At 35.7% G+C, this 27648-nt stretch overlaps 1 protein-coding gene across 4 annotated transcripts in view; it reads left to right on the plus strand.

Moving 5' to 3' along the window:
• The window catches only part of LOC110021869 (peptidyl-prolyl cis-trans isomerase FKBP16-4, chloroplastic-like), a 56854-nt gene extending 29455 nt beyond the window's left edge, over window positions 1-27399 (plus strand). Inside the window, exons 7-9 of one of the 4 annotated variants that reach the window (XM_020720560.1) lie at window positions 1403-1492; window positions 13320-13397; window positions 27276-27399. In XM_020720560.1, the coding sequence (XP_020576219.1) occupies window positions 1403-1492; window positions 13320-13397; window positions 27276-27290 (183 nt within the window). In that variant the 3' untranslated portion in view covers window positions 27291-27399. Of the gene's footprint in view, window positions 1-1402; window positions 1493-13319; window positions 13398-20045; window positions 20111-26056; window positions 26337-27275 lie in introns of those variants that run through there. The other 3 variants (XM_020720561.1, XM_020720562.1, XM_020720563.1) reach the window with 3 other exon arrangements.
• Window positions 27400-27648: the final 249 nt, after the last annotated feature.

Raw genomic sequence — 27648 nt, forward strand, 5'->3', positions numbered from 1 at the left:
TCTTAACCTAGCGTCTTAACCTAGGTTCAATTACCCTCTCCCATAATTTTAAAGTATGACACATCAACTTAATTCCTCTATAATTTGCACACTCTTGTGCATCCCCAAAAATGGGGACCAAAATACACAAAATACACTTCCTCCACTCCTAAGGCATCTTTTTAGTTTTTAAAATAATATTAAAGAGTTTAGTAAGCTAAGAAACTCTCAAATCTCCTAAATATTTCCACACTTCAATTGGGATATCATCATACAAGCTCTTTTTTTATAAACTCAAAAATCAAAACTTGGTACACACTACAACTAGCGAGGGAGAAGATAATGTCATTTTTTTAAAAAGGGAGACACGTCTATAACATTTCTAGAAGGCATTTTGCATCACCAACAAAATAGAGGAGAGAAACTTACAATGAAGTTGCATTACGAGAAGAATCATTCCAGAGCATGACAAAGCTTGGCAGTGAGAAAAGCAAGGGAGCAATGACACGGTAGTGTGAAAGTGAGTGCCACGAGGTGGTGAGTACCATGAGAGACATCTTTCAGATTGAGGAAATCCTCCATACGAGAAAGTTTCCGAGACATTTCAGATTATTAGAAATGGCTTAAGCTTAACTTTTCTTTCACCAATACTATTTGTTTGTGTTAGATCATCAATTTATGGCCTTATGGGGTTACTGTGAGGGGCCTTTTAAAGATCCTGATTTATGTTTCCTTGAAGTAACATCTGCAGGAATGCTCCTCTATAAATTTCAAAATGGCCATAGGTTTGTCCATGAATCAATAAATTGAGCCGTAACCTTTCATTTTTATCCGGAAAATTTTCGTACTACCGCTCAATTCTTATGTATTCACATACCTAACACTTAAACTTTGATTTTTACATGTATGCCACTTTACCTTTGCATGAAAGATGTACTTGACTTTTTTGAAAGTTAAAATAGGGATATTTTTTATGTAATATGAAAGATTTGTGTGATATAAATGTAAAAACTAAAGTTTAGAAGTTAGAGATCTAAATACCTAGGAATTTGGTGTTATGTATACAAATGCCCTTTTTTATTTTACTTTTTTTTGAGGGGAATGAAGGAGCTAGATACTCATTCTACTCCATATCCAAGTAAATTTCTGGAGCACAAGGAAATGAGCCGGTTTTGCCTCAATGTCTGCTTACAGCAGTCTATAAGGCTTCTCATCTGCACTTCGTCTTCTTAATGAGTTTTTTGAGCTACTTATTTCTATCACCATCACTTTTCCATTTATACTTGGAGTTCATAGTCCTTCCTAATTGTTTTTGAAGGTGATTTATTTGGCAAAAAATTTATATGAATTTTCTTCAAAATTTTTCAAACCTACCATTTAGGCTTTTTAGCGAAGCCTTCATTGTGTTGCTAAATTGTTGCAGCCTTATGGTTTTGATGTTGGACAATCTGAAAATGGAACTGTTCTTAAAGGTTTGGATCTTGGGGTTCAAGGAATGAGGGTTGGCGGCCAGGTAAAATTACTTGAAGCATTTAACTTGTTTGCTATTCCCTCTTTCTCGTGAAGTTTGACTATTATTATTATTATTTAAATAAATTAAGCGTATAGTTTGATTTGATTGGCTTTTTTTTTTGGGGGGGGGGGGCATTTACATATCTAACACCTAAGCATATTCATATTTACTTGGATACCACTCAAATTTTTAGCATCACATAAAAAATGCCACCATCACCATCTTGTTAAAAGTGAATTACATATTTTCATGCATAGATTTATGACACCAAGGTTTTATAAGTGTAATATCAAATTTTGGGAGCTAGATATGCATGTGCATGAGAACTGTATGGTATGTTTGTAAATTTTCCTTTTTTATGATATAGTGCAGATGTCAATGTCAGACCCCAAGTCCTGGATGTGAAAAGTAGATGATTGTGTTAGGGACAATCAACATAAAATTTTTTGTCAAAAAATTATAACATGAATCTTTTGAATTATTGTGTAGATGCTAGGACGTTCCATGGAAGCGACGTGCTATATGATTTGAATGCAGTGAAAAGTGTGCAATGACCAATATACCTACGTCCGGGTGTAGTGTCAAATACATAAGAGTTTCCATATTATGAACGGATGTGGACAAAGAAGTTAGTCCATGAAATTAATATCAAGATAAAATCTTGGAATATAGGTACTTTCACAGATTAATTTATAGTATTAGTATAAATTATAGTTCATAGGAATATAAATATCGTATGCATCAAGAAACTAATCAGGCTTAAGAAAAGGCTAAAGAGATTAATAACTTGGGTTTTAAATTTTGGTATTCATGTATGAGTCACATTGAAATGATATAGGCATAATTATAGATAAAATTTGAAAGATAATATTATAAAAATTAACATAATTAGAGATTGAATTATAACCCTAAAAATTATTATTGATAATAAGATTTTTAATGTTAGAAGTGTTTATGCTCCTTAAGTAAGTTCAGATATAGGCTCAAAGAAAAATTTTAGAATGACTTAGAAGAATTATATAAATGATATCTCTAGAAGAAAATAATTTTATTGGAGGAGATTTAAATGGACATGTTGGTACAGTGATAGAAGATTTTATAAATATTTATGGTGACTACGATTTTGGCATGATTAATGAAGAAGTTAGAACTATATTAGATTTTGCTTCAGCTTATGATTTTGTTATTGCTAATAATTATTTAAGAAAAGAGACGAGCCTATTATTAGTTGAAAAGAGATGAGCTTATTATTACTTATAAGAATGAATCTAATAATTGATTATTTTCTTATGAGAAAATGAGATTGTGGAGAATGTAACGATTGTAAAGTCATTTCAAGTGAAAGTTTAAGTACTCAATATTGATTATTAATTCTGGATTTTAAGCTAAAGAGTTGCAAATTAAAAAAATATAATGAAATATTATCTTAGAATTAGATATGATCACTTAAAAGATACAAATTATTATTATTTTTATGAGTAAACTTTAATATTTTAAAATTTAGGATATTCATGAAGAAAATAATTCTATGTAGGATATAATAATAAACACTATTAAACAAGTTGAAAAAGTTATACTTAAAGAATCATAAAAAAATTATAAATAAAAATAGTTGGTTGTGGGATAATAATGTGTAAGAAAGAAAATATAAGAAATTTTGTTATAAAAATTGATTTAATTATAAAAGCTTAGAGAACAAAGAAAAATATAAGGTAGCCCGTAAAGAGTTTAAGAGAACAATTTCTGACGCTAAGAATTCTATTTTTAGCGATCTTTATAATATATTATATACTAAAGATGGTCAAAATATATCTATAAACTAGCCAAACAAAGAGAAAAGAAAGTAAAGATTTACTTCATGTAAAATGCATTAAAGATTCCAAAAGTGTTCTTAGAATATGTCATGACCGGGCCAGAGACCTAGTATTAACCAAGACAGGAATGGATGTTCGGTCGGTGAAAATAAATTCTTTGTTATTTTATTTCTATCAAAAATAGTTAAATATTCAAATATTCATAAAAGATCAACAAAAGAAAGAAATTTAATTAAGAAGTAAAAGTTTTACCTTGCGGTTGTTGTTCTCTCCTCCTATACACATTAGCTATTCCAATATTCGTCTTAATTAAAAGCTTATACCTAAAAATTATTTTTAAAACAACATAATGTGTCATCTAAAGATAACCCAGGAACAATCACACCTTTAAACTACAACCAAGAAAAAAGAGAGAATATGTATGCTAATCTTTTATATTTCTATAAGAAGTCTTATAATATGGTGACGCTTCATATTTCTATAAAAAATCTTATAAAATGCTAATACATATATTAATGACTTATTCAATAAAAATAATTATATATGTATTAAATTTAACTCTACTTTCATTTAATGTTCTTAAGATACACATATGTTTGTTTAGAATTTAACACACCCCTGATCAATATTATTCAGTTGAAACAAGAGTTAGCGATCTAAACATCATAATCATCTGATGTGGAAAAGTTGTTATTCACCCTTGGTCGATATTTTTCTGTCAGCATAACGGTTAGCGATATAAACATCACAATTGACTGACGTGGTAAAATGTCTATTGTCCCTGAGCGATATTCTTTTGTCGGCACAACGATTAGTGATTTAAACATCACAATTATGTGTGTGGTAAGAAAATATTACACAATTAGGTGCGCTGGCGTCCTCAGTCTGTACTATTTGGGGGTAAACTACTCATCTTAAAATGAACATACTAGTATTCATATATACATTATTTTTTTCTTTCACATTTTGCATTCTTTTCTTATGAACTTAAACTTTATCTGTTGGTGAATTAATGAAATCTATCTAAATTTATAAGTCGTGAAATAAACTGAAATATACACATTTACTAAAATTCTAAAAAGCCAGACAATAATGTGACATATGTATATATATATATATATATGTATATATATATATATATATAATATATATTAAAGGTTGATCGCCGATCAACCCCATAGTCTGATCGTGGCGCGGACCCCCTTCCAGAAAGGTGTGCAATTCGATCTTACACAGGAATCGAACTCCCGACCCGATAGACTTACTCCAAATGCCGCAACCAATGAGTCAGGCTAAGGCGCGCGCGCGCACACACACACACAGATATATATATATGTAATAAGTTAACATTATATATCTCTACTAGAACATAAGGGTCATGTTATACTCTCTCATTTTTCTAAACTAGACTGTTATGCAACTATACTTAACATGCATACTTCATAACTAATGACATAAAGGATCATATATAATTTCATTTACTTGAGAGATAAAAATAAAAAAGAAAGCTGGAATATATTTAAAAATAAGAAACATTACTGTAACTTAAAAGCATAATTGCTCATCTCAATCTTTAAGTGATATCTGAAAAGTTTATTCCTCCACTTCTTTGTATCTTCAATCTTTTATCAATTTTAATTCTGAGTAGTCTTCTTCCACACTTTCTAGTTAAATTAAATAAATTTTAATAACATTAGTTTAATTAATTATATCATTAATTTTTAATAATAATAAAAATCTTAACATTTACCTTATAGACTTTCAGATTGATCTCCTCTCTTACTCGCACTTAAAGTTTTCTTGCTAGCCTCTCTCACCTCAATGAACCTAATGAACTTACCTTAACTCGCTAATTAGGGTTTTGATAAGCTTTGGCTCTCCACTTCACTCCCGTGATTCTTTCTCTTCTCTTCTATAGAAAGTTCGCATCACATTACTCCCTCAAATTCAGGACTTAAACTTTTTATTAACATGAATTAAATAAAGTCACACACGTAGATGTATATATATACAAATTTTTAATTAAATTAATTGAAATCTTAAACTTACGTAATAAAACCTTTCGGTCGACAATTGTTCTCACACGCACCCACAAGCTTCTCTTCCTTCGAGCGTGGCTCGACTCCAACACCAACATTCGCAGTCTTCTTCCTTTCCTCTTCTCTTCTTCAGAGCCAACGCACTTCTTCCTCCTCCGGCTTCTTCCTCTCCTTCGCTCGACCAGGACACAAAGTTTCTTCTCCCATCGCAGCAGCTCATAAGTCCTTCAATTTCTTCCTTCTCGCGACCCTATACAAAGCAGTGACCCTCGTGTTTATCTTCCACGCCGGCTTCGACACCCTCATACATGTCGACTGCTTCCTCACTACAATGCAGCTTCGACAATAAGGTCTGAGTTGTACTAAACCTTATTCTATTTTTTCCTTCTCTCTCTCTCTGTTTTCTCTGTCGTTCTCCCAGCTTCTGCTACTGTTCTGTTTCGATTGTTTCAAATGGGCCATGAGATTCTTAAAGACGAACCCATAGAGACGTTTATCCCTTAACTGCCTATTCAATTAATATTAATATTAATATTAATATTATTAAAATTTTGGTTATTACAAGATATTCAATACAAATGGGTGAGATACTTTAATAAAATTTTTAATGAAGTTTCTAAACATATGATCGACCTCAGTGATCTTAATATAGTTAATAATAATAAAACTTTTTATTTTCATCATTGCATTAGTAAAAAATAAGTTGATGAGACTTTAAAGAAAACTAACTGTGAAAAATCAATAGGATCCGATGATATCTTAGTTGAAGTGTGGAAATATTTAGGAAATTTAGGAGTTTTTTTAGCTTACCAAACTCTTTAATATTATTTTAAAAAAAGAGGCTTGAGTGGAGGAAGACTATTTGGGACCCCATTGTCGGTCAACTTTTTTAATTTTGAAATCTAATTTAAATATATGAGGTATATAGTTTAGGTTTTAAAAGCAGTATTTTAATTTTTTTTAAAAAAATGAGACCAAATGGATCTCATTTGTTTAATAGTTTATATAATTGTGTCTGATACCGCAAATACTACACCCTCCCGAAAGATAAGTGTATACATCGGCGATAGATCCAATCCTACAAATTAAGAGATTTGTGACATCCATTTGGCCTGCGAACCTTTTTTTATGTATGACCGACAAAGTTCCCCTATTTAATATAAATATTAAATATGATTTATTTTACCTGGGTTTCAAGTTCCCTATATGGTCAAACCCCTATAGTTAATTACATCCCAAATGACGGGTCTCTTGAGAAAACTCTCGATAGTGATCAGAAGTACTAGTCTTCAAGATTTCAAAATTTAAGTTTTCACGGTATGACGTAGAAAAATAAATGGGAGTGGCTCAATTAGGAACATTTATTTTCAGGAGTCCAAATGAAAGAGAAGGTAGGGGATGTCACAGATCATGAGAAGAAATCTCAGTGACTTCCCAAACTATCCTAATATGTGGCTGAATTTTGAAGACGATGTTATTTAGGTGTTCAATCATGTTAATTTTATTTGTTTGAGACTTACACTTGCATAATAACTGATTATGCAAATAGCCCGCAAAGTTAAAATGTTTTACGTCGTTTTGAACAACAACCTCAGAACATAAGACGACTTAGTACTTATACTGTTCAGTATGACTGTGCAGGAGCCTAAAGAAGGTGTGAGAATTTACGTCGTGTTGGGTGAACTACCTCGAAGTCCTATGTATGAGTTGTTATTTAGACTAAGACTAAGAAAGAGATTGCTGAAGAAGATCCTCATGCTGCTCGGTCTGAGTTCCTCGCCGTGCTGCCTTCGAATTTAACTTCGAACCTTTTGCCATCACGATGACTCCAGGGTTTGAGTGCTTGAGATTGGTAATTTATGTTATTGGTAAGAGTGCTTGAGATTGGTAATTTATGTTTCACAGTTTTAGTGTCAATGTTTGGTTTTGTTTTGTTTCGATTTTAGTTTTGTATGAAGAATAAACAAATTGCAGGTAAATAAAAGGTACTTGAAAATTAATGTGCAGTAAAGTAAAATGTTGTAAATAAACTGTAAAAGTGTAGCTGAGCATCTGCTACTATTGCGTGATTAATATTGCGAGCAGTATGATTTACAACATATTTAAATAAACTTACAAGAAAAATAAACAAGGCGAGAAAACCCAGCACGATAGTAAAAAAAAAACGAGTCGTAGAAATCACAAGCAAAAAAAACTCTTAGTCACATATGAAAGACCAAGACTGGGTGTAAGACATTGGTAAAAGTGGGGGCTCAGAGCTGGACTATGTGCTTCCCGATCTTGAACAAGAGTTACCAGCCCGACAGCCCGACAATCTACGGAGGATTTACCAGCCCGACAATCTACGGAGGATAGTCCTTAACCTCAATCCAAGTGATTAGCCGTGGACCTTTATAAATTTTCATAGAAAAATCATTTGATTTTCATGTAAAAGCAGATGTGATTTTCATGTAAAAGCAGTTGTTTAAGTCTTTTTTTTATGCAGAGTTCTTTTTAACTTGCAAAAGAGATTTTTGTTTTATTTTTTGTAAATATTTTGTAAAGTCATATAGTCCACAGGCTAGTCATTCTAATCGTGCTAGAACTACTGACAACTTAAGAGCGTAGAGCGTCGGGAGCAACGATGTCACCAAGAATCGGTGAATAATATCATGGATCATTTCCTCTCTCTTATTGAAGATACTTGAGATAGGAGATATTATTCTAATAATCTCACTTCGTATCCGTTGTTTAAGCACACATAAGCAATGTCGTCATCGCCCTCACCATCTACACCCTATACTCATCCTAATCCAGTGATCCGTATGTGGTGTTAACAAAATTTCTCAATTGTCAGGAGGATTTGAGTGTAATATTCAAGCTCAAATCCCGGTGCATTGAGTTTCTCTGTAGGTTAAGTCATTTCGGGAATTCCACTATTGATTTAATTAAGGATGCATGAACTACGTCTCGGTACATTTTCATGTCTAGTGTCTTAATCAGTTTGTGGATCAGGGTCAAGTGTCAAGTTTCGTTATTTATTCAAAAATTAGGTGGATAAATGCTCACCTAAGGAGTGCTCCTAAAATCTAGGAAGCCTACACTGAAAAATAGGTGGATGAACTCTCACCTAGGGTGTGCTCCTAAAATCGAGGAAGCCTATACTGAAAAATAGGTAGATGGGTTCTCACCTAAGGTGTGTTCCTAAAATCTAGGAAGCCTACACTGAGAATTAGGTAGATGAGCTCTCACCTAGGGTGTGCTCCTAAAATCTAGGAGGTCTGCACTGAGACTTAGGTAGATGGGCTCTCACCTAGGGCGTGCTCCTAAAATCTAGGAATCCTACACTTTAACTTGTGTTTAAAGTGATTTAAAGTGTTCTACCCTCAATTAAGTGTTTTTCAACTAATCCTCAAATATTTCTAAGTGTATTCCCAGTAATTAAATCAGGATTTCCCATTTTTTGATTTAACCATGTAAAAATAAATAAAACAAAAGGAGGCTGACACACTTCCAAAACTAGTAAAGCCGAAGAGGGAAAAAAAAAGATAGGTGGGTCGGCCTAAAAGCGTTTAAATGATAATCAAGTGAAACCCAAAACAGTAAATAAAGCTCCCCAAATTCAGCCCCAAAACAATAGACAAAGCTCTCTAAATCCAGTCCCAAAACAGTAAATAAATTTCTCCAACTCCAGCCCCAAAACAGTAAATAGAGCTATCAAAATCAGCCCACAAAAAAAAGTAAATAGAGCTATCAAATTCCAGCCCCAAAACAGTGGGCAAAACTCTCAAAATCAGCCCCGAAACAATGCTAAAATGGTGCCCAAACGGTGTCAAATTCATGCCAAAATTAGCCCACAAAATGCCCCAAACAACACTTAACTATGTTCCAAATAATACCAAATAGCTATCACAACACTCCAAAAGCTCTCACAACATTTTTAACACCTCCAAACAGTAATTTATATCACTTGTAAGCTACCTACAGCAGTCCAAACCATAATTTCAGCATCCAAAACAACTCTCACAACTCTCCAAAAGATTTCATAGCACTCTAAGAGCTCTCATAGCATTTTTAACAACTCCAAATAGTAATTTACAGCACTTGGAAGCTACCTACAGCAATCGGCGACTCCAAACAATAACTTGGACATTTTCTACAGCCTCCTACAGCGATTGGCAACTCCAAACAACAACTTGGACATTTCCTACAGCCTCCTACAGTGATCGACAACTCTAAACAGCAACTTATACACTTCCTATAGCTTCCTACAGCGATCAACAACCTAAAACAACACTTATACTACCATTTCTCAGCCCAAAAACCACTAAACAACAGCCTACATCACTTGTAAGCTTTCAAACAACACTTCCTAGCACTATCCAAGCTCAAAACAGCATTTTTAACTCCTCAAACACTAATTCGCAACGTTACACAGAACTTAATTAACTCATAAAACATATTTTAGAAGCTCCAAAACAGTGAGGAATTTGAGCATAAATCAGCCCCCCAAAACCCCTCCAAAACAGCGAATAAAGCAGTCCCAAATGATATTTTTACCTTTCTTATAATAGCAAGTAACCAGCCCATGAAATCAACATTTAAATCAACCCTCGGAATAGCGTTTTATCAAGCATAAAAAAAAACAGTAGTTAAGTCATCTCCAAATCAACAATAATACACGACAAAAAGCTGCTCTTAAAACCTTCAAAATCATAACGTATCAAGCCAAAACAACATCGGGGTTGAACCACAACAACAAGGCTAGGAAGCTAAGATAACTCTTCAACTAAGCATAAATGCGCAATAGACATTGAGGGGAGAGTATAAGAGAAATTAACAGGTCAAAACTGTGGCATGCCAAAAATATGAATTTTTCTTAACCATCATCACATGATGCTTTGTCTCATGGAGTAAAACAAACTTCCAAGTGCAATTTTACAGAAATTGGTTACATTGATTTTCTAGAAATCCATATAGAAGCAAAACAGGCGAGGAGATCATCAGAACAACAGCTTGATAGACATTAATGAGAGCATGCAAATGGGTAAATGAGATGAGGGGTTTAGGGGTAGAATCGGACCTTTCAGTGAGAACAATGACTAAACAAAGAAAAAGAAGGAAGAAATGCAGGAATTTAATTCTGTTCACCTCAATCTCGTCACTGCCGGCAACTGCGATTTAAAGCCGAGCGGGAGAAAGACTTTAGTGCAGGGTTTCTATCGGGAGAAAGGGGGAGGCGCAATTTTCAGTGCAAGGGAAGAGGGGGTCGATCGCACGCGAGCAGGAAGTCTGGAGGCGGGATCGGCGAGCGGAGGAGGGAGGCGAGCGAGTCTCGGTCGCGGAAGTGTAGACGAGCCGAACAGCTGGGAATCGAGAGGGAGTGAGCGGGAGAGGCGCTTCGATCGCGAGCGGGAGAGGGGCTTCTTTGGTTGAGCAGAGGAGCAGGGCGCAGGCTTCGGAACAATGAGGAGAAGTCAGTCGAGTGAGGGAGGCGAGCAGGAGTTACTATTGGTGGAGGGAGTCGAGCGAGGGTTTCTGGAGCTTCGATCGGTGGAGGAAGAGGCGCGCAGGAGCTTCGATCAGGAGAAGGAGGAGCGGCTTGGTTTGTTCGGCGTGAGGGAGATCGAAATCTAGAGAGAGCGGGAGCGAGCAGGGGGTGATCAGGGGATTCGATCGCACCAGAGAGAAAGTCGACGGGGGCGGGAGCGAGCGGAGGATGATCCAATCCTTCTGTCCGAGGCCAATTAGTATAGTCGAAGATTCTAGGGAGACGTTACACGAAAGCTTTGGCGGGGAATTAAATATTTCCTTGCGCAAAGGAGACTTAATTGGAAAATAATTAATCCTTAATTATATCTAATTATTGTGGGATTAAATGACATATTTGAAATTTGAAATTCGTGGGCTGAAATAATTAGTCTGTGATTAGCTCATATCCAGCCCAAGTCAAACTCGAGATGAACCTGGGTTGAGCCCGGGCCCACACCCGCTAATTAAAAAAAACATGCATCGATTTTTGTGTGATTTACTCGTGCGCAGAATCATAGTGATATGGGTGTCCTTTCTGGCTAAAGTCGACGTTCTGGAAGCGCCGACGTGATTCGTTTCGTCATCTGGGGTCGTCCGGACAAGTTTGCTGACTATCGGGCCAAAAATGTGTCAACTTCTTACGTGGTTTGGCGAGTGCGTGAAGTGCGACGTTTGCGAGTGTTCGAGTCATGGAGGTTTCACCTAAGACCGTATGATCCTGTAGGAACTCATTTTCTGGCCCTCTACATGTTGGTCCTTAGCTCTTGCAACTAGAAGTTGAGTGCTTGGAACCACTCATGCGAGTTCTTCACAAAAATGAATCAAAAAGTGGTTTGAAGTTCTATGGGAGGTGGGTTCCATTACTAGTCTACTAAGATGGTCAACCAGGAACTCCTAAGGCTAGATTTTGCGTTCTAGGAGCAGGAAACTAAGACCTCACAGAAACTGAGGTCAACACCCATTTTTAAGAATAAAGGGGATGCACAAGAGCATCAAATTATAGAGGAATTAAGTTAATGTGTCATACATTAATATTATGGTAGAATAATTGAACATAAGTTAAGACGTAGTACAAAGATTTCTCATAATCAATTTGGATTTATGTCGAGTAAGTTTACTATGAAAGCTAGAGTTTTGATGGAATAGTAGAGAGTAAGGAGAATCTATATAAGATTTTTATTGATTTAGAAAAAGCTTAGGATGAGGTTCCAAGGGAAGTTCTTTGGAGAGTTCTAGAGAAAAAGGTGTTGATATGATATACATTCAAGTCATTAAAGATATGTATACTAGAGCTGTTACATATGTTGTTACATATGTTAGAGCAGAAGGAGGATTGACCAATTATTTTTCTATTTCAGTTGGATTACATTAGGGATCAGCTTTAAGCCCACATCCTTTTGTTTTAGTTTTGGGTACTCATACTGGACATTTAGAGGAGGATGTAGAGTTCAGGAAAAACTTGAATAATGGATGTCTGCATTAGAGTTTAAAAGCTTTTGTTTGAGTAGATCTAAAATTGAATACATGGAGTGTAATTTTAGCAATAGTAGATCTAGTGGCAGAGTTGTACCTATGGGTGATCAAATCATTAAAAGGTGTGTGAACGTTTTAGATATCTCGGGTCTATTGTTCAAAGTGATGCTGATATGAATGGGGATTTTTTTAGTCGAATTCAAGTTGGTTGGTTGAAGTGAAGAAATGCATTGGGCCAACTGTGTGATAGAAATGTATCACTTTGACTTAAAAGGAAAATTTTATAAGATGGTGGTGAGATCTGCAATGTTTTATAACGCAGAATGTTGGCCTTTAAAAGAGAAGCATAGAGCTAAGTGTTACTGAGATGAGAATGTTTAGGTGGATGAGTAGGTTGACACTTAGAGACAAAATGCGAGACAGATGCATCATGAAAGGGTTGGTGCAACTCTAGTGGTAAATAAGATTAGAGAGAGTCGTCTTAGATGGCTTCGTCACATTAAACTTCGACCATCTGATGATCCAGTTAGAATAATAGATGTTTTAGATTCGACTTATGTTAGGAAAGGTAGAGGTAGACCTAAAAAAATTTAAGCATGTTGTATAAAAAATAATCTTATTTTATTAGAATTAAATGAAAATATGACATTCATTTAGCCAACCCCACTTAGTTGTTGTTGATGTTGTTATTTATTTATTTATTTATTTTCACATTGACTTTTTGCATTTATTTCCCTACCCATTGCCAAATGGAGTTTCTTCTGCTATTCCTGCATTCACAGTGGAACAACTTGAATGTATTGTCCGCATGTGATTGTGAGGGGAAAATAAGAGATGAGTGTCTGAAGGATGATTAGAGTTTGTTTAAGTAGAAGGCTCGTAGCTATTTTCTATAGTTTTTTGGTGTTAATAATTTTTGTGAAACTTTTAATATAATTATGGTTAATCTTCGTCTATCACATTGTTATTTTGAACCCATTTATATTGCAGAGACTATTGATAGTTCCGCCTGAACTAGCTTATGGCAGTAAAGGAGTTCAGGAGATTCCTCCTAATGCAACAATTGAGGTATAAAATATCATCTGATATCTATTTTAAGGCATAATTATTGAAGATTTTTAATTTTTTGGTTGGGATGAAAAAGCGAGATTGACTGTGAGGTAAAATACGTGCAATATCTATAGGAATTTGTGCAGAATACTTGAAAGAGTCTTGAAGTTTAGCAAAATTTGAAATTCCTGAAACGGTAAAAAATGGTGTCCTTTATTAGTTCATATAAAGCTACAATTTCCCACCATGAAAAGTGGGTCTATAAAAAATATTAGGAAAACCCTGCTTTAATCTGAATCAAAATAGAAATAAAAACCTATTTGGATCAATTAAACCTCTGAAACTGGCTAGTTAATATCACTTGTTGATGCATGGTTTATCTCTCTCACATTTATGTTAACAAAGAAATCAGCTAAGCTAGTTGGATAGGCATTTTCCCTATTCAATTCATGGAAATAATTTGGGTCAGATATCTTAATCCAAATTTAATTATGATGATTGTTATTAATTTACTTTGGGGGCATTTACATACATACTACACAATTCTTATGTATTTCTAACACCTAAAGTTTTTTGTTCACGCACATAACACTCTAATCTTTAATATGACCTCAAAAATACTATTACTACTACCTTTTTAAAAGTGAAGTATCCCTTTTTATGCATAGGTTCATGAACTTAAGGTGTTAGATATGTTTGCATGGTATGTAAATTTTTCTTACTTTGTTGGAGATGAGTGTAATGCACGGCTAATTAATCTCTTTTCAAAGTAAATCTAATGGCTATAGAATTCAACCTAATCGAATTTGAGTCAAAATATCCTGAGCAAACAAATTTTCTCAATCTATTACTAAATATAAAATAATTATTGTTAAGGTATGACTCATATACCATATAGGGACGGACGCTGGAACAAAGCGGAGCGAAAGAATCTGTCCAAATCGGGAAGTTACTTTATGTGGGTTGGGGGTGCGGGGGCAACGCCCCGCGGTACGACACAGATGTAATGTTGTAATTACATACTGTACTTAGGGTTTACTCCTAGAGTTATAAATAAGTCTGTTTGTAACCCCATGAGGTATCCCTAAATTCAATAACATTTTTCTGAATATTGAAAGGAATCGTCGTTCTGCTTCCGAGGACGTATGCATCTTTGCCGAACCTCGTTAAATCTTGGTGTTCTTCTGGATTTGTGTTGATTTCTATTTTTCTTTGCTCTAATTTCTCAACAAGTGGTATCATAGCGAGTATCGAGGGCTGGGATTAAAAATTTTGACGGCATGGGAGCAAAGATGATTTTGGCCGAGGAGTTCGGCGGCTAGGGCATGCGATTCAGCGAGTTCGAAGGAAGACGTTTGTTTTCGATTCTTCCGCGATTGGATCGGTTCTGGACGAAGCTTCGGACGGTTCAGCGCTTAGGAGTTCGGTGACGCAAGGTTTAGCGAAGGAGATTTGCGGCATGCTCGAGCAGTTTCGCAGAATCGCTCGAACTTGGATGTTGGAGCTCGCAGAGGAACAGGCACGGGAACTTGGACGTTGGAGCTCGCAGAGGAATAGGATCGCGAAAGGCAGACAGATCGGCTTCTCGCTGCAAGAATTCGCGGACCAGACTACTCTCGGAATCGCGGAAGGCGGGGTACGGGAATTTCCTTTGCTGCAGAAGGGATCGCAATTTGATTTTGCCATTTGTCCGGAAGGAACTTTTGAATTTCAATTAATTAAAGAAATTTTTTGAAATTCAATTAATTAAAGGAAATATTTGATTAAATATTTCAATCCTTCAAACAAAAATCTTTTGTTTTTTCTAGAAAACTTAATTAAGAGAATTTTTTAATCCTTCATTTTCTTTTTTAAAAAGATTCTGAACAAGGATTTGCAGAAGAATTTGTAGAAGTTTTTGTTGCATCATCAATTACAAATGACAATTTCTGGTGCAAAATTCGAGGTGGTGAAGTTCGATGGAACTGGTAACTTCGGATTATGGAAAACAAGAGTAAAAGATCTGTTGGCTCAACAGGAAATCTTGAAAGCTTTCCGGACAGCAAAATCGGATGTCATAGAGGATGAAGATTGGGAAGAACGACAACAACGAATGACAACAACTATACTTCTATGTCTGACAGATGAGGTTATGTATCACGTAATGAATCTAAAATCTCCAGGGGAGGTATGGAAGAAATTAGAAACTCAGTTTATAGTTAAATATCTGACGAATAAATTGTATCTGAAGCAAAAGCTGTATGGGCTGAAGATAGAAGAAGGTTCAGATCTGGTGCAAAATGTTAATGACTTCAATCAAGTAATCACAGATTTATCACGACTTGATGTGACTATTGAGGATGAAGACCGAGCAATAATTCTGTTGTGTTCACTGTCTTATTCCTATGAACACCTGATGACTACTCTTACATATGAGAAAGAAACTATCAAAGTTGATGATATTATTGCAGCATTGTTGGCTCACAACCAGTGGAAGCAGAATGCAAAGGAAAACTCTCATGACGACAGTTTATATGTTAAGAGTAAGCAGGATCGTAGAAGGAAGAAAGAGGAGGGTTCCAGAAGGCGAAATTCTAGATCCAAGTCCAAAGACAAAAAGACAATTCATTGCTACAATTGCAAAGAGTCAGATCATATGAAGAGAGATTATCCAAAGCTCAAGAAACAGATTGAGGAGAAAGGTGATGGATCATTGAAGTCTGTAAATGTGTTGCAGAGTGACAATTCAGATTGCAGTGACGGCGATATGCTTTCAGTTTCATCAACTCAGTTCACGGATGCATGGAATCTTGATTCAGGATGCTCTTATCACATAACACCTAACAGAGAGTGGGAGTGGTTTACTTCATACTGGTCAACTAATTCTGGCTCAGTTTATTTAGGTGATGATAGATGTTGCAATATTTTTGGTATTGCAGAAGTCAGAATTAAGATGTGATGACACAGTTAGAACATTATGTGGTGTCAGACATATTCGCGATCTGAAGAAGAATTTGATTTTCTTGAGCACTTTACATATAAATGGTTTCATTCGTAAGGTAAATAATGATATGTAAATCATCGTAAACCATCAGAATTGTTAAGGGTGCACTGATTGTGATGAAAGGAAAGTTAACTACAGGTAATATCTACAAATTGTTGGAGAGTACAGTTGTAAGTGGAGTACATTCTGTGGAGTCAGATGATGATAGTACAAAGCTATGACATATGCATATGAGTCATCTCAGTGAACGTGAGACGGTGGATTATCATAGAAGAAATCTGTTGCATGGTTTTAAAAGCTGCAAGCTCGATCTTTGTAGGTTTTGTGTTCTTGGAAAACATACTAGAGTCAGTTTTATGATTGAAAAACGTAAAACTAAAGGGATTCTTGATTATGTGCATTTTGATGTATGGAGCCCTACCAGGGAATCGTCATTGGGAGGATCTCAGTATTTTGTTTGATTTCTCTAGGAAAATTTGAGTGTATTTCTTGAAGAAAAAATCCGAAGTATTCTCTAAATTCAAGCTGTGGAAAGCTAAGGTGAAGAACCAAAATGACAGAAAAATCAAATATTTGAGATCTGATAATGACACAGAGTACACAAATTCGTAGTTTCAGAAGTTCTGTGAGGAGCATGAGATTCAGAGACATTTTTCAGTGTGCAAGACACTACAGCAGAATGTTGTGACAGAAGGGATGAACATGTCCTTAACTTAAAAGACAAGATGCTTGAGACTGAATGCAGAGTTTTCTAAGAGTATGGGCAGAGGCTGTGAATATGACATGTTATCTCATCAATAGATCACCTCGGGCATCGTTGGGTGGCAAAGTCGCAGAAGAGGTATGGACAGGTAATCCAGTTAGTTTCGATCATTTACGAATTTTTTGTTGTCCTGCTTATGTGCATGTACATGGAGATGAAAGATCAAAACTTGATGCAAAATCTAAAAAAGTACATCTTTTTGGGCTATAAAAAATGTGTGAAAGTATATAAATTTTGGGATCCGATTGCAAAGAAGATGGCGATCAGCAGAGATGCAGTTTTTTATGAACAATCCATGTTACAGTAGAATCAAGGCAAAGTGCAAGGGAATAGTTCCAATTCAGATGCAATGCAAATGGATTTAGAACATCATCCATAGACAATTGAGAGAGTTGAAGATTCAAATCTACACCTGGTGATTCTATTTCAGATAATCTGCAGAATTATAATCTAGCCAGAGACAGACAGAGACACACCAATATAAGACCTCCTAGCAGATTGGTTTATGAAGACTTGGCATCTTGTGCACTTCTCATCAGCAGCGATGATCAACCACTTTTGAAGGAGCTATCAGTAGCCAAGAGAAAAAGAAATGGATGGGTGCAATGGTTGAGGAGATGGAGTCTTTGCGGAAAAGTAAAATCGCACTTGGGAGCTAGTTAGCTAGTTCAGTTTCCTGAGGGAAAGAAGACTATTGGTTGCAAGTGAGTGTAGAAAAGGAAACCAACAGTATCAAAAAAAGAATGAGAAAAGTTCAATGCTCGACTGGTAGGAAAGGGATTTTCACAGCAGAAAGAGATAGATTATGATGAAATCTTTTCTCCTGTGGTCAAACATACTTCAATCAGGGCAATGCTTGCATTAGCAGTCATTTGGGATTCGCATTTGAAGCAGATGGATGTTAAAACTGCTTTCTTGCATGGTGATCTGGAAGAGCAGATTTTCATGGAGCAATCAGAAGGGTTCACTCAACCTAGATTGGAACATCTGGTTTGCAGGTTAAAGATTTGCAGGTTAAAGAAAACTGGTTTGCAGGTTAAAGAAAACGTTGTATGGGTTGAAACAGTCTCCAAGACAATGGTACAAACGGTTTGACTCCTACATGATTCAGATTTGCTACAAGGGATGTGAATATGATTGTTGTGTTTATGTGAAGAGCCTTGATGATCGTTCCATTATTTTTATGTTACTGTATGTTGATGATATATTGATTGCTGCAAAGAATATAAATGTTGTCTGTGGTTTGAAAGCCTTATTGAGTTAGGAATTTGACATGAAAAGACTTGGGTCCTACGAAGAAGATTTTTGGAATGGAGATTCATCGAGTCAGAGACTCAAGACGACTATGTTTATCTCAACGAGACTATGTTGAGAAAGTGTTGGATATGTTTGAGATGAGCAAAGCAAAGTCTGTAAGCACTTATTTGACAAATTATTTTAAGCTTTCTTTAAAACAGTGTCCTAAGACAGATACAAAAATTGAAGACTGGCAAAGGTTCCATATGTCAGTGCAGTCGGCTGCTTGATGTATGCAATAGTATGTACTCGTCTTGATTTGGCTCATACTGTTAGTTAAGTCTGCAAATACATGGCTAAACCTGGAAGGCGAGACATTGGGCAGCAGTCAAATGGATTTTCAGGTATCTGAAGGGTACTGTAGGACATAGATTTATTTTTTACAGTCAGCAGAATGATCTTTAAGTTTAGGGTACGTTGATTCAGATTATGCAGGTGATTTGGATGACAGAAGGTCTACAACTGGGTATGTGTTTACTCTTGGTGGAGGGCCTATATGTTGGAAATCAACAATTCAGTATATTGTGGCATTATCTAGAACTGAAGTTGAGTACATGTCAGTAGTTGAAGCTGCTAAAGAAGTTTTATGGCTTACTGGGCTAATAAAAGAATTGGGCATTGAGCAATGTGGAGTTCAGTTGCATTGTGACAGTCAGAGTGTTATTTATCTTGCTAAGAACCAGGTGAACCATGAGAGAACCAAACACATTGATGTCAGGTATCACAAGATCGGAGAATTGATTGTTTCTAGTGAGATACTATTGCAGAATGTTCATAATAATGAAAATATAGCTGATATGTTGACCAAGCTAGTTACTATCAACAAGTTCTTGCGTTGCTTGGACTTGTTGAATTTGTGCAATTGCTAGAGAAGCATGATAGTCTAACCCACAGTGGTGCAAGTGTAACTCTCATATATCTTTTTCTTCTAAGGGACTGGATATTCGCCAAGGTGGAGATTTATTGTGGTATGACTCATATACCATATAGGGACAGATGCTGGAATGAAGCGGAGCGGAGCAGAAGAATCTGTCCAAATCGGGAAGTTACGTTATGTGGGTTGGGGGTGCGGGGGCAACGCTCCGCAGTACGGTACATGGGTAATGTTGTAATTACATATTGTACTTAGGGTTTACTCCTGGAGTTATAAATAGATCTGTTTGTAACCCCAAAAGGTATCCTTGAATTCTGTAGCCCTTTTCTGAATATTGAAAGAAATCGCTGCTCTGCTCCCGAGGATATAAGCATCTTTGCCGAACCTCGTTAAATCTTGGTGTCTTCTAGATTTGTGTCGATTGCTATTTTTCTTTGCCCAAATTTCTCAACAATTATTTTAGGTTCTTTTCTCATGATCAGATGAAGCGTTTATTGTTCTTGCTATGGCCAGGTGGTATCCGTTAAAAAAAAAAAACATTTTTGGGTATTTAATGTTATTATGTTCTATATGGAGCTATCCCTTCCACTTTAAGACAAATTACAATTATACCAGCTTTATCTTTCGTTTAGAAAAGTCCATGGTTTATTTATTTATTTTATTGAATTATTTATAAAACTATTTGCTTATTTCTGTCTACCTTCTGATACATGAGAACTTGTTCTAACTTGCAACCCCTTGCAAATGCAGTTGGATGTTGAACTTCTATCCATTAAATTGAGTACATTTGGGTAATTTGAGCTTACTTTTCAAATTAATATTTTTCGCTAAAATCAGTTTACAATATTGTTTGGGGATTTACAATACATGTCACATTATTCTTACGTATTTCCACATCTAACATCTAAAATTTGATATTCATTAATATAAGGCCTAATATTTAAATCAGATCAAAATTAACACAGATATTAACCTTTTGGGGCATTTACATATATACTACATAACTCTTATGTATTTATATATCTAACACCTAAACATTCATATTTACGAGCACGACACTTGAATATTTAATATCATTTCAAATATACCACTACTATTAGCTTTTTAAAAGTGAAAACACATTTTCATGCATAGGTTTATTTATGATACCAAAGCGTTATAATTGTTATGCGAAAACAATGCAGAAACGTATAAATTCACACAACAATCGAACACAGTACTTATGTGGTTCAACATTAAATTGATTCACGTACGTCTCGGGAAGGGAGATTTCACTAGCACCATATGGGGAGAAAGAAAGACGGCTTGGGGTTATAACTCAACTTTTTTCACCATACACTTCTCTTAATCTCTTGTAAGCCTTAGGTCTCTTTTTATATAAAAGGACTAGAGTATGCACGGGAATAAACCAAAAAGAAAACAAATCAATTAAAATAAAAGCCATTAAATACAACAATCTCCAGATTATTTCTTACTTTAAATTAAGTGAGAAATGACCAACTCAGCTCAAACTCCAATTCAGCTGCACCAAAATTGTTGCTTGTGTATCCCCCTCTCGAAGGGATCAAGCATTGTGTTCTTCAAAATACCCAATTGGGCAATCAGTCCTGAGCTTGGATGTTCACCAAATTCTTGCATTAAGTGAACTTCAGGATTGGTATTACCTTCGTGAGCATGTTCGTTGGATTCTTCTTCGTATCTATCTTCTTCAACAAAACCTTGCATTATTCGATCAAGTCCCAAATAAAGTGGTACCTCACATCAATGTGCTTGGTATGAGCATGATGAACTTGGTTTGTAGCCAAGAATATCACACTATGACTGTCACAGAACACCATTAGAGACTCTTGTTCAACTCCCAAGTCATCTAATAAGCTCATGCATTCATATTACTTCCTTTATTGTCTCTGTAACTTTCATGTACTCAGTCTTCGTAGTAACACCTACATATTCCTTTATTGTCTCTGTAATATCACCTACATATTCTGAGTTAGTGTAGCCTATACACAAATTGTACTAGATGATTGTCTCTCAAACACCAAGCCAACATCAATTGTACCTTTCAGATACATCATAATACTTTTCACAGCCTGCTAATGACTTCTTCTTTGATCATGCATAAACCTGCTCACAACATCAACTTCTTGTGTAATGTCTGGTCTAGTACAAACCATGACATACATCAGACTGCCCATTGCTCAAACATAAAGAACCGCTCGCATATCTTTCCTTTCCTGATTATTTTTGGGACACTAGTCTGAACTCAACTGAAAGTGAGATGCAATTGGTAGATTTGTTGTCTTTCTCGAGTCATCAACCCCAAATTTCTTCAGCACCTTCTGAAGATAAACTCTCTGCAAAAGCCAAACCTTTCTTGTTGCTTTATCCCTGAGAATCTTCATGTCAAGAATTCTGCGAGTTTCACCCAATTCCTTCATTTCGAAATGTTTAGACGGTTGATTCTTCATCCTATCAACCTCAATCTGACTACCATATGCAATCAACATATCATCAACATATAAAAGCAAGTAAATGAACTCATCGTTGACCAACTTGAAATACGCACAATGGTCAGACTATCTCTTGTGTACTCTTGTCTTATCACGAACTCATCAAATTTTTTATACCACTGTTGTGGTGACTGCTTCAACCCATATAAAGACTTGTCCATTTTGCAAACCAAGTCTATTAATGCTCCATATCCAGACGGCTGCAACATATAGATCTCCTCTTGTAATTCTCCATATAGGAATGCAATATCCACATCGAGCTATTCCAAGATTAGACCGTATTGTGCTATAAGTGCTAAGAGAACATGGATTGATGGATGCTTGACCATTGCGGAGAACACTTCATCATAATCAACCAGTTCTCGTTGCACAAAGACTTTTGCCACCAATCTTGCCTTGTAATGCTCACCCGCTTCGTGAGATCATTCTTTCTTTGTATACACCGATTTGCAGCCGATGACTCTTCTTTCCTGGAGGATGTTTCATCATCGTTCAAGTATCATTCTTCTAAAGAGACCCAATCTCTTAATCAATTGTCGCTCTCCAAAAATCAAATTCTGGGCTCTGCACTACTTCTTTGTAATGACGAGGAATTTCTGCCATCGTAACTGAAAGTGCAAATGCAATGTAATCCCTCAACCAAGCTAATTTTGGGACATTCTGGCGCTTGGTCCTACTCTTAGCAATAGGTTCTCGATTAGGAATCTCAACCACAACATCTTCTTTCACCTCCTGAGAACTATCAACAGATACCTTCTGAGCTACAACTGAATCGGATATCGGAGTCGGGGTGGATGAAATCTGTGAAATAAATGGAGTTGCATCAAACTTCAAATTCTGTTGCATATCTGTAGTCCCAGTAGAACTCTCAACTTGCTTTTGAGTCCCGATTTTTCAATAAGCTTCTCTCGTCGAATGTAACATCCATACTAATGCAATCTTTCCTTTTGATAAATCATAGAGCTTGAAGCCCTTAACCCCACGATTGAAGCTAATAAAGATCGTCTTCTTTGTTGTGATTTCAGTTTATCATTTTGAACGTGGTGGTAAGTTGGACACCCAAACACTCTCTTGTGCTCCTAACCTTTAGCACGATCTCCTGACCACATCTCCTTTGGGGTCTTCTTTCTAATAGTTCAGACTGTTCAGCAAGTGATAAGCATTTTATATGGCCTCGGCCCAATAAATTATATCTAATCCAACATTGGATAACACAGTGAACTTTCTCCACCAAAGCCCGGTTCATCCTCTCTGTCACCCTGTTCTGCTTTGGTGTCTCGAGGAAAGAAGCGGTGCTCTATCCCAACTCTCTGACACTCTTGTAAGAATACATTCGAAGTGTATTCGCCCTCATTGTCTAATCTGATACACCAAATATTTTTACTAGTCTGAGTCTCAATCCACTTGTTCCAAGTTATGAAAATCTCCAACACTTCTCTTTTGTGTTTAATGGTATACACCCAAACGTACATGGGGTAATCATCAATAGAAGAGACAAAGAATCTTCTCCCATTGAATGATGTCTTCGTCGGGTTCCAAACATCTGTGTGAACATACTCTAAAATATCTTTTGTACTATGGATGACAGTCTCAAAAGATACATGTGTCAATGCTCACAGAAAATCTAGCTTGCAGGTACTTGCTCCTTTGTTCAATCCTTTCTTCACCAAAGTCTGAAGTGAAGTCTCTTCAGCATGAGCTAGCCGTAGATGTCATAATATAGTGGCATCAGAAGAATTATTAATAACATCGGTTGTTTCAGTCATTGTACTGCCCTGAAAATAGTAAAGATTGTGATGACGAACTCGACATATCCTCAAAACTTCTACCTCAATAACTATCTTGTAGTCTTTAGACTCTAAAACCCCAACTAACAACAAATTCTTTCTAATATTTGGAACATGTTTAACATCAATCAGCGCTCTCACTACATCATCATGCATCCTGATAAAGATATTCTCTACACCAATAGTACGACAAGTTTGATCGTTGCCCATAATCACTGCACCGATATCCAGCTCCTTGTAAGTACAGAACCACGTTCGATGGGGGACAAATGTTATAGGTAACACCAGTGTCCAAAATCTAGCACGAATTATCTGTAAACAAACTTTGAGAAACTGCGGCTGATACATCTGAATCCACCTCCACATCTTTCTACAAGATCATTGGTTTTCGCCTTAGATGCAACTTCATTTTTTTCTCCTTCAGTTTCAGACAATCTTTCTTCCAATGACCAGTCTCTAAACAGAAAGCACATTGATTTTTTTCAAGACTGCGCGATGTCCCTCTTTTGAGAAGTGTCACCGCTGTCATACTTCTTTTACCAATTCTTCATTTCAGATCTGTCACTTTGGAGTGTAAGTGTCTCAACGGATTCCATCCTTATAGACTTTTTGTCACTTCAACAGAACTCGTGATTAAACAGTGTCGTAGTCACTTCACCATATTCAATGCATTATTCTGATGAACGAGTGTCATAATGAAGTTTTCTTACTCATTTGAGAGCGAATTCAACAGAAGAAACGCCTTGTTTTCATCTCCAACCTCTCCATCTAAATTTAAGAGATATGTCAACAATTTTGTAAAGTCATTCAAATGTTCATCAATAGTAACTCTCTTTTTAGCTGAAATAAGTTAAAAAGAGTCGAACAAAAAAAGGGTTATTTGAAGAAATAAATTTTAAAAAAAAAATCCTTTTTTTTTCTGAAATTTCTTTTTTTTATTTCTTTTTTTCTATTCCCAAAACTCCAAAATTGCTCTTTTTGTTTTTAAAAAACTCTCTCTTGGGCTCCCCCTCCCACGCAAGCGGAAGCAAAAAATCAAATATTTCCCTTCCCTCATCAGCTTCACGTGAGGAGAAAATTTTTTTGTGGCAAAAAAGAAAATAAATCAGTTTGATTTTCCCTGGTTAGCCTTTTATCCTTCCCCGAAATCCGAAATTCCTTCCACTGAGAAATTCCTTTACCACAAAAGGAAACTTTCCTTATCCAGCTTCTCTCCAGTGCGGACTTGCTGTCGCTGGAAGCCGAACTGCACGACTCCCGCCCCCCCCCCCCAACACAGCCCGTGGACCGCCGAAAGCAGCCGGAGTCACTGCCGGAGTGTCGGATCCGACCAGACCGCCGCAAACCGTCATCGGACTGCTGCACTTGTCGGAATCACAACCGCTTCACGCCTGAGCCACCTCCTACAACAATTCAACTGTCGGCGAACCGTGCGGGAATCTTTCTCCGGCACTGCTGCTGTCGGCAAAACACGCTGGGCCGCGTGCTGCACAAATGCCGACAATACGCTCTGCCATCGACGCCAAATCACACTTAGATCACGAGCCCCAAACTATGATTTCAATTATTATGCGAAAACGTAGAAATACAAACAATGGCAATTAAACACAAAGATTAATGTGGTTCGGCGTTACATCGATTAGCTTATGTCCTGTCCACTGGGAGATTAGCACCGGATGTAGAAAAATTTGCGTATGTAAGACATACGCAGTGCTAGGTACGTCAAGGAGGTTATTCAGAGGGTATTGGGGGATTATATCTGCGTTATACCCCCTGTATCTTCTCTATAACCTACCTATAACCTACCATTATATGAAAACAGAAGTGCAAAACTTACTATAAGGTACAAATAGATTACATGTAGGTTAAATAGAGGTTACATGGGGTATAACGCAGATATAACCCAATATCCTCTGAATAACCACGTCTTAGGCAAATTTTTCTTGGATGGAGAGGAAGAAAAACGGCTTAGAGTTACAACTCAACTCTTCTCACTTTCCGCCTCTCTTACCCTCCCACATACCCTCGAACTCTTTTTATAGTGCAAGACCAGAATATATTAGGAAATAAACTAAATAAAAGAAACAAATCAATTAAAATAAAAATCATTAAATACAACAACGAGCACCACACTTAAATATTTATTATCATTTCAAATATACCACCATTATTAGCCTTTTAAAAGTGAAGATATTTTCATTCATAGGTTTATGATACCAAAGTATTATAAATGTAAATATCAAGCTTTAGGTGTAGATATCTAAATACATAAGAATTTTTATTTTTATGTAAAATTTCTAGGTTTTTTAATTTGAAATACATCTTCTCATGCATAAATGATTGACACATTAAAATATTATATAAGATTAGATATATAAATACAAAAAAAGAATTTTGTGGCATGTATGTAAATTTCTCTCCTTTTTTTGTTAATCCTAAATTACATCTTCAATTGATGGTGCAGCTCTAATGTTAAACTTATAGAGGGTTAAATGTGCCTGATTTTTCATGCCATGCGGTGAACCAAGTTGGTGAGCCAATTGTGGCAGAACAATATACATCTGCAGCCAGTAGAAAGGCTTTGTATTTATTTTTAGATGCTGTTTTGTTATATTCTTACGTCTGAATAGTAAGCTTAGAAATTTAATTTATGCTGCTTTGTTAAACCCTTACATGTTCATATGAACTTGCTTTAAATGCGGCAATTACATACAGGCCACCCGAAACATTGCTATTTACAAAACCTCTCTTTCATCTATTTTAAACTCTCACTCAAATATCAAAATAATGAAAGTCATTTAATAAATATGTTTTAGGAAATTTACATATATACCATAGAATTCATATATATTTATATAACTAACACATAAAGATTGATATTTACCCATCATTTTGATATAACATGCCTTCGCGTAGAAAGGTGTAATTCATTTTTTTCGAAGTTATTATTGGTGTTATTTTTTTATGTGATGTTGAGAATTCGAATGTTAAGCATATAAATATAAAAGTTTGGGGGTCAAATATGTAAATACATAAGAAATTTGTCAGATATCTAAAAACAAGAGAGATTTTGACATTTAAAAAAGGTACTTTCAAAAATCAATAATCTGCCAATAGGGAATGAAGAATTTTAAAAAGTCAAATTTGAGTCCTTATCATGTGATGAATTGAATTTAAATTTGAATTTAAATTTTAATTTTTAGTCAGCTGCTTGGCATCTTTATTTTCTAAAAGTGTCACCTCAATTCTCAAGGCTTAGGGTCTGTTTGAGGCAGTTGTAGCTTATTGCATAATCTGCTGATAAGTTTATTAAAAATAATATGTTCATAAGCTAGGTGATGTGGTTATTATAAATTTTTATTTTTTTTGGAAAAGTCAAACTGCTGCCAAAAAATTGTCACCGCACCTAGATAGGTGCGACATGAAAACGTGTTTTCAACGTTTTGAAAATGCATAAGCTGCAAAACGTAGTTTCACATAAATAGTTGCGGTCTGAAAACTCTATTTTCAGCATTTTTAAAACGTCACTGCACCAAATAAGTTGCCCCAAATGGGCTCAAAACGTCACCGCACCAAATAAGTTGTCCCAAATGGGTCTTTAATAAGTGTTTTGGTAATTTGTAATGTTCCATCATCAATTTCTCTTTTATATATGAAAGTTTATGGAAATTTATTACTTGCAGCTGACCACACATTGATGCGGCCACACCATCATAGATCATACGGCAGCTCATCCGACCGTTGCTCGGACTTGCGGTCGTCATATATAACAATTACTTTTATATTAGATGACGTCAATGGGCTTCTAATGTATACGAGTTATTCAATATTTTAAATTTATTGAATTTCGTCTCTCGTTATATTTTTAATTCTTATGTATTTTTATATTTAATATCCAAATTTTATTATTTTCTTATTTAATACTTTGATACTGTTATAGAATATAAGTGTGAGAAAATGCATCACTTTTAAAATGTAATATTGGTGATATTTTTATGCTATGTTAAATGATTGCTAAAATTTTGATTATTAGATATGCAAATTCATAAAAAAATA

This window comes from Phalaenopsis equestris, unplaced genomic scaffold (genome assembly GCF_001263595.1).
Source record: "Phalaenopsis equestris unplaced genomic scaffold, ASM126359v1 Scaffold000151, whole genome shotgun sequence".
Taxonomy (NCBI): Eukaryota; Viridiplantae; Streptophyta; class Magnoliopsida; order Asparagales; family Orchidaceae; genus Phalaenopsis; species Phalaenopsis equestris.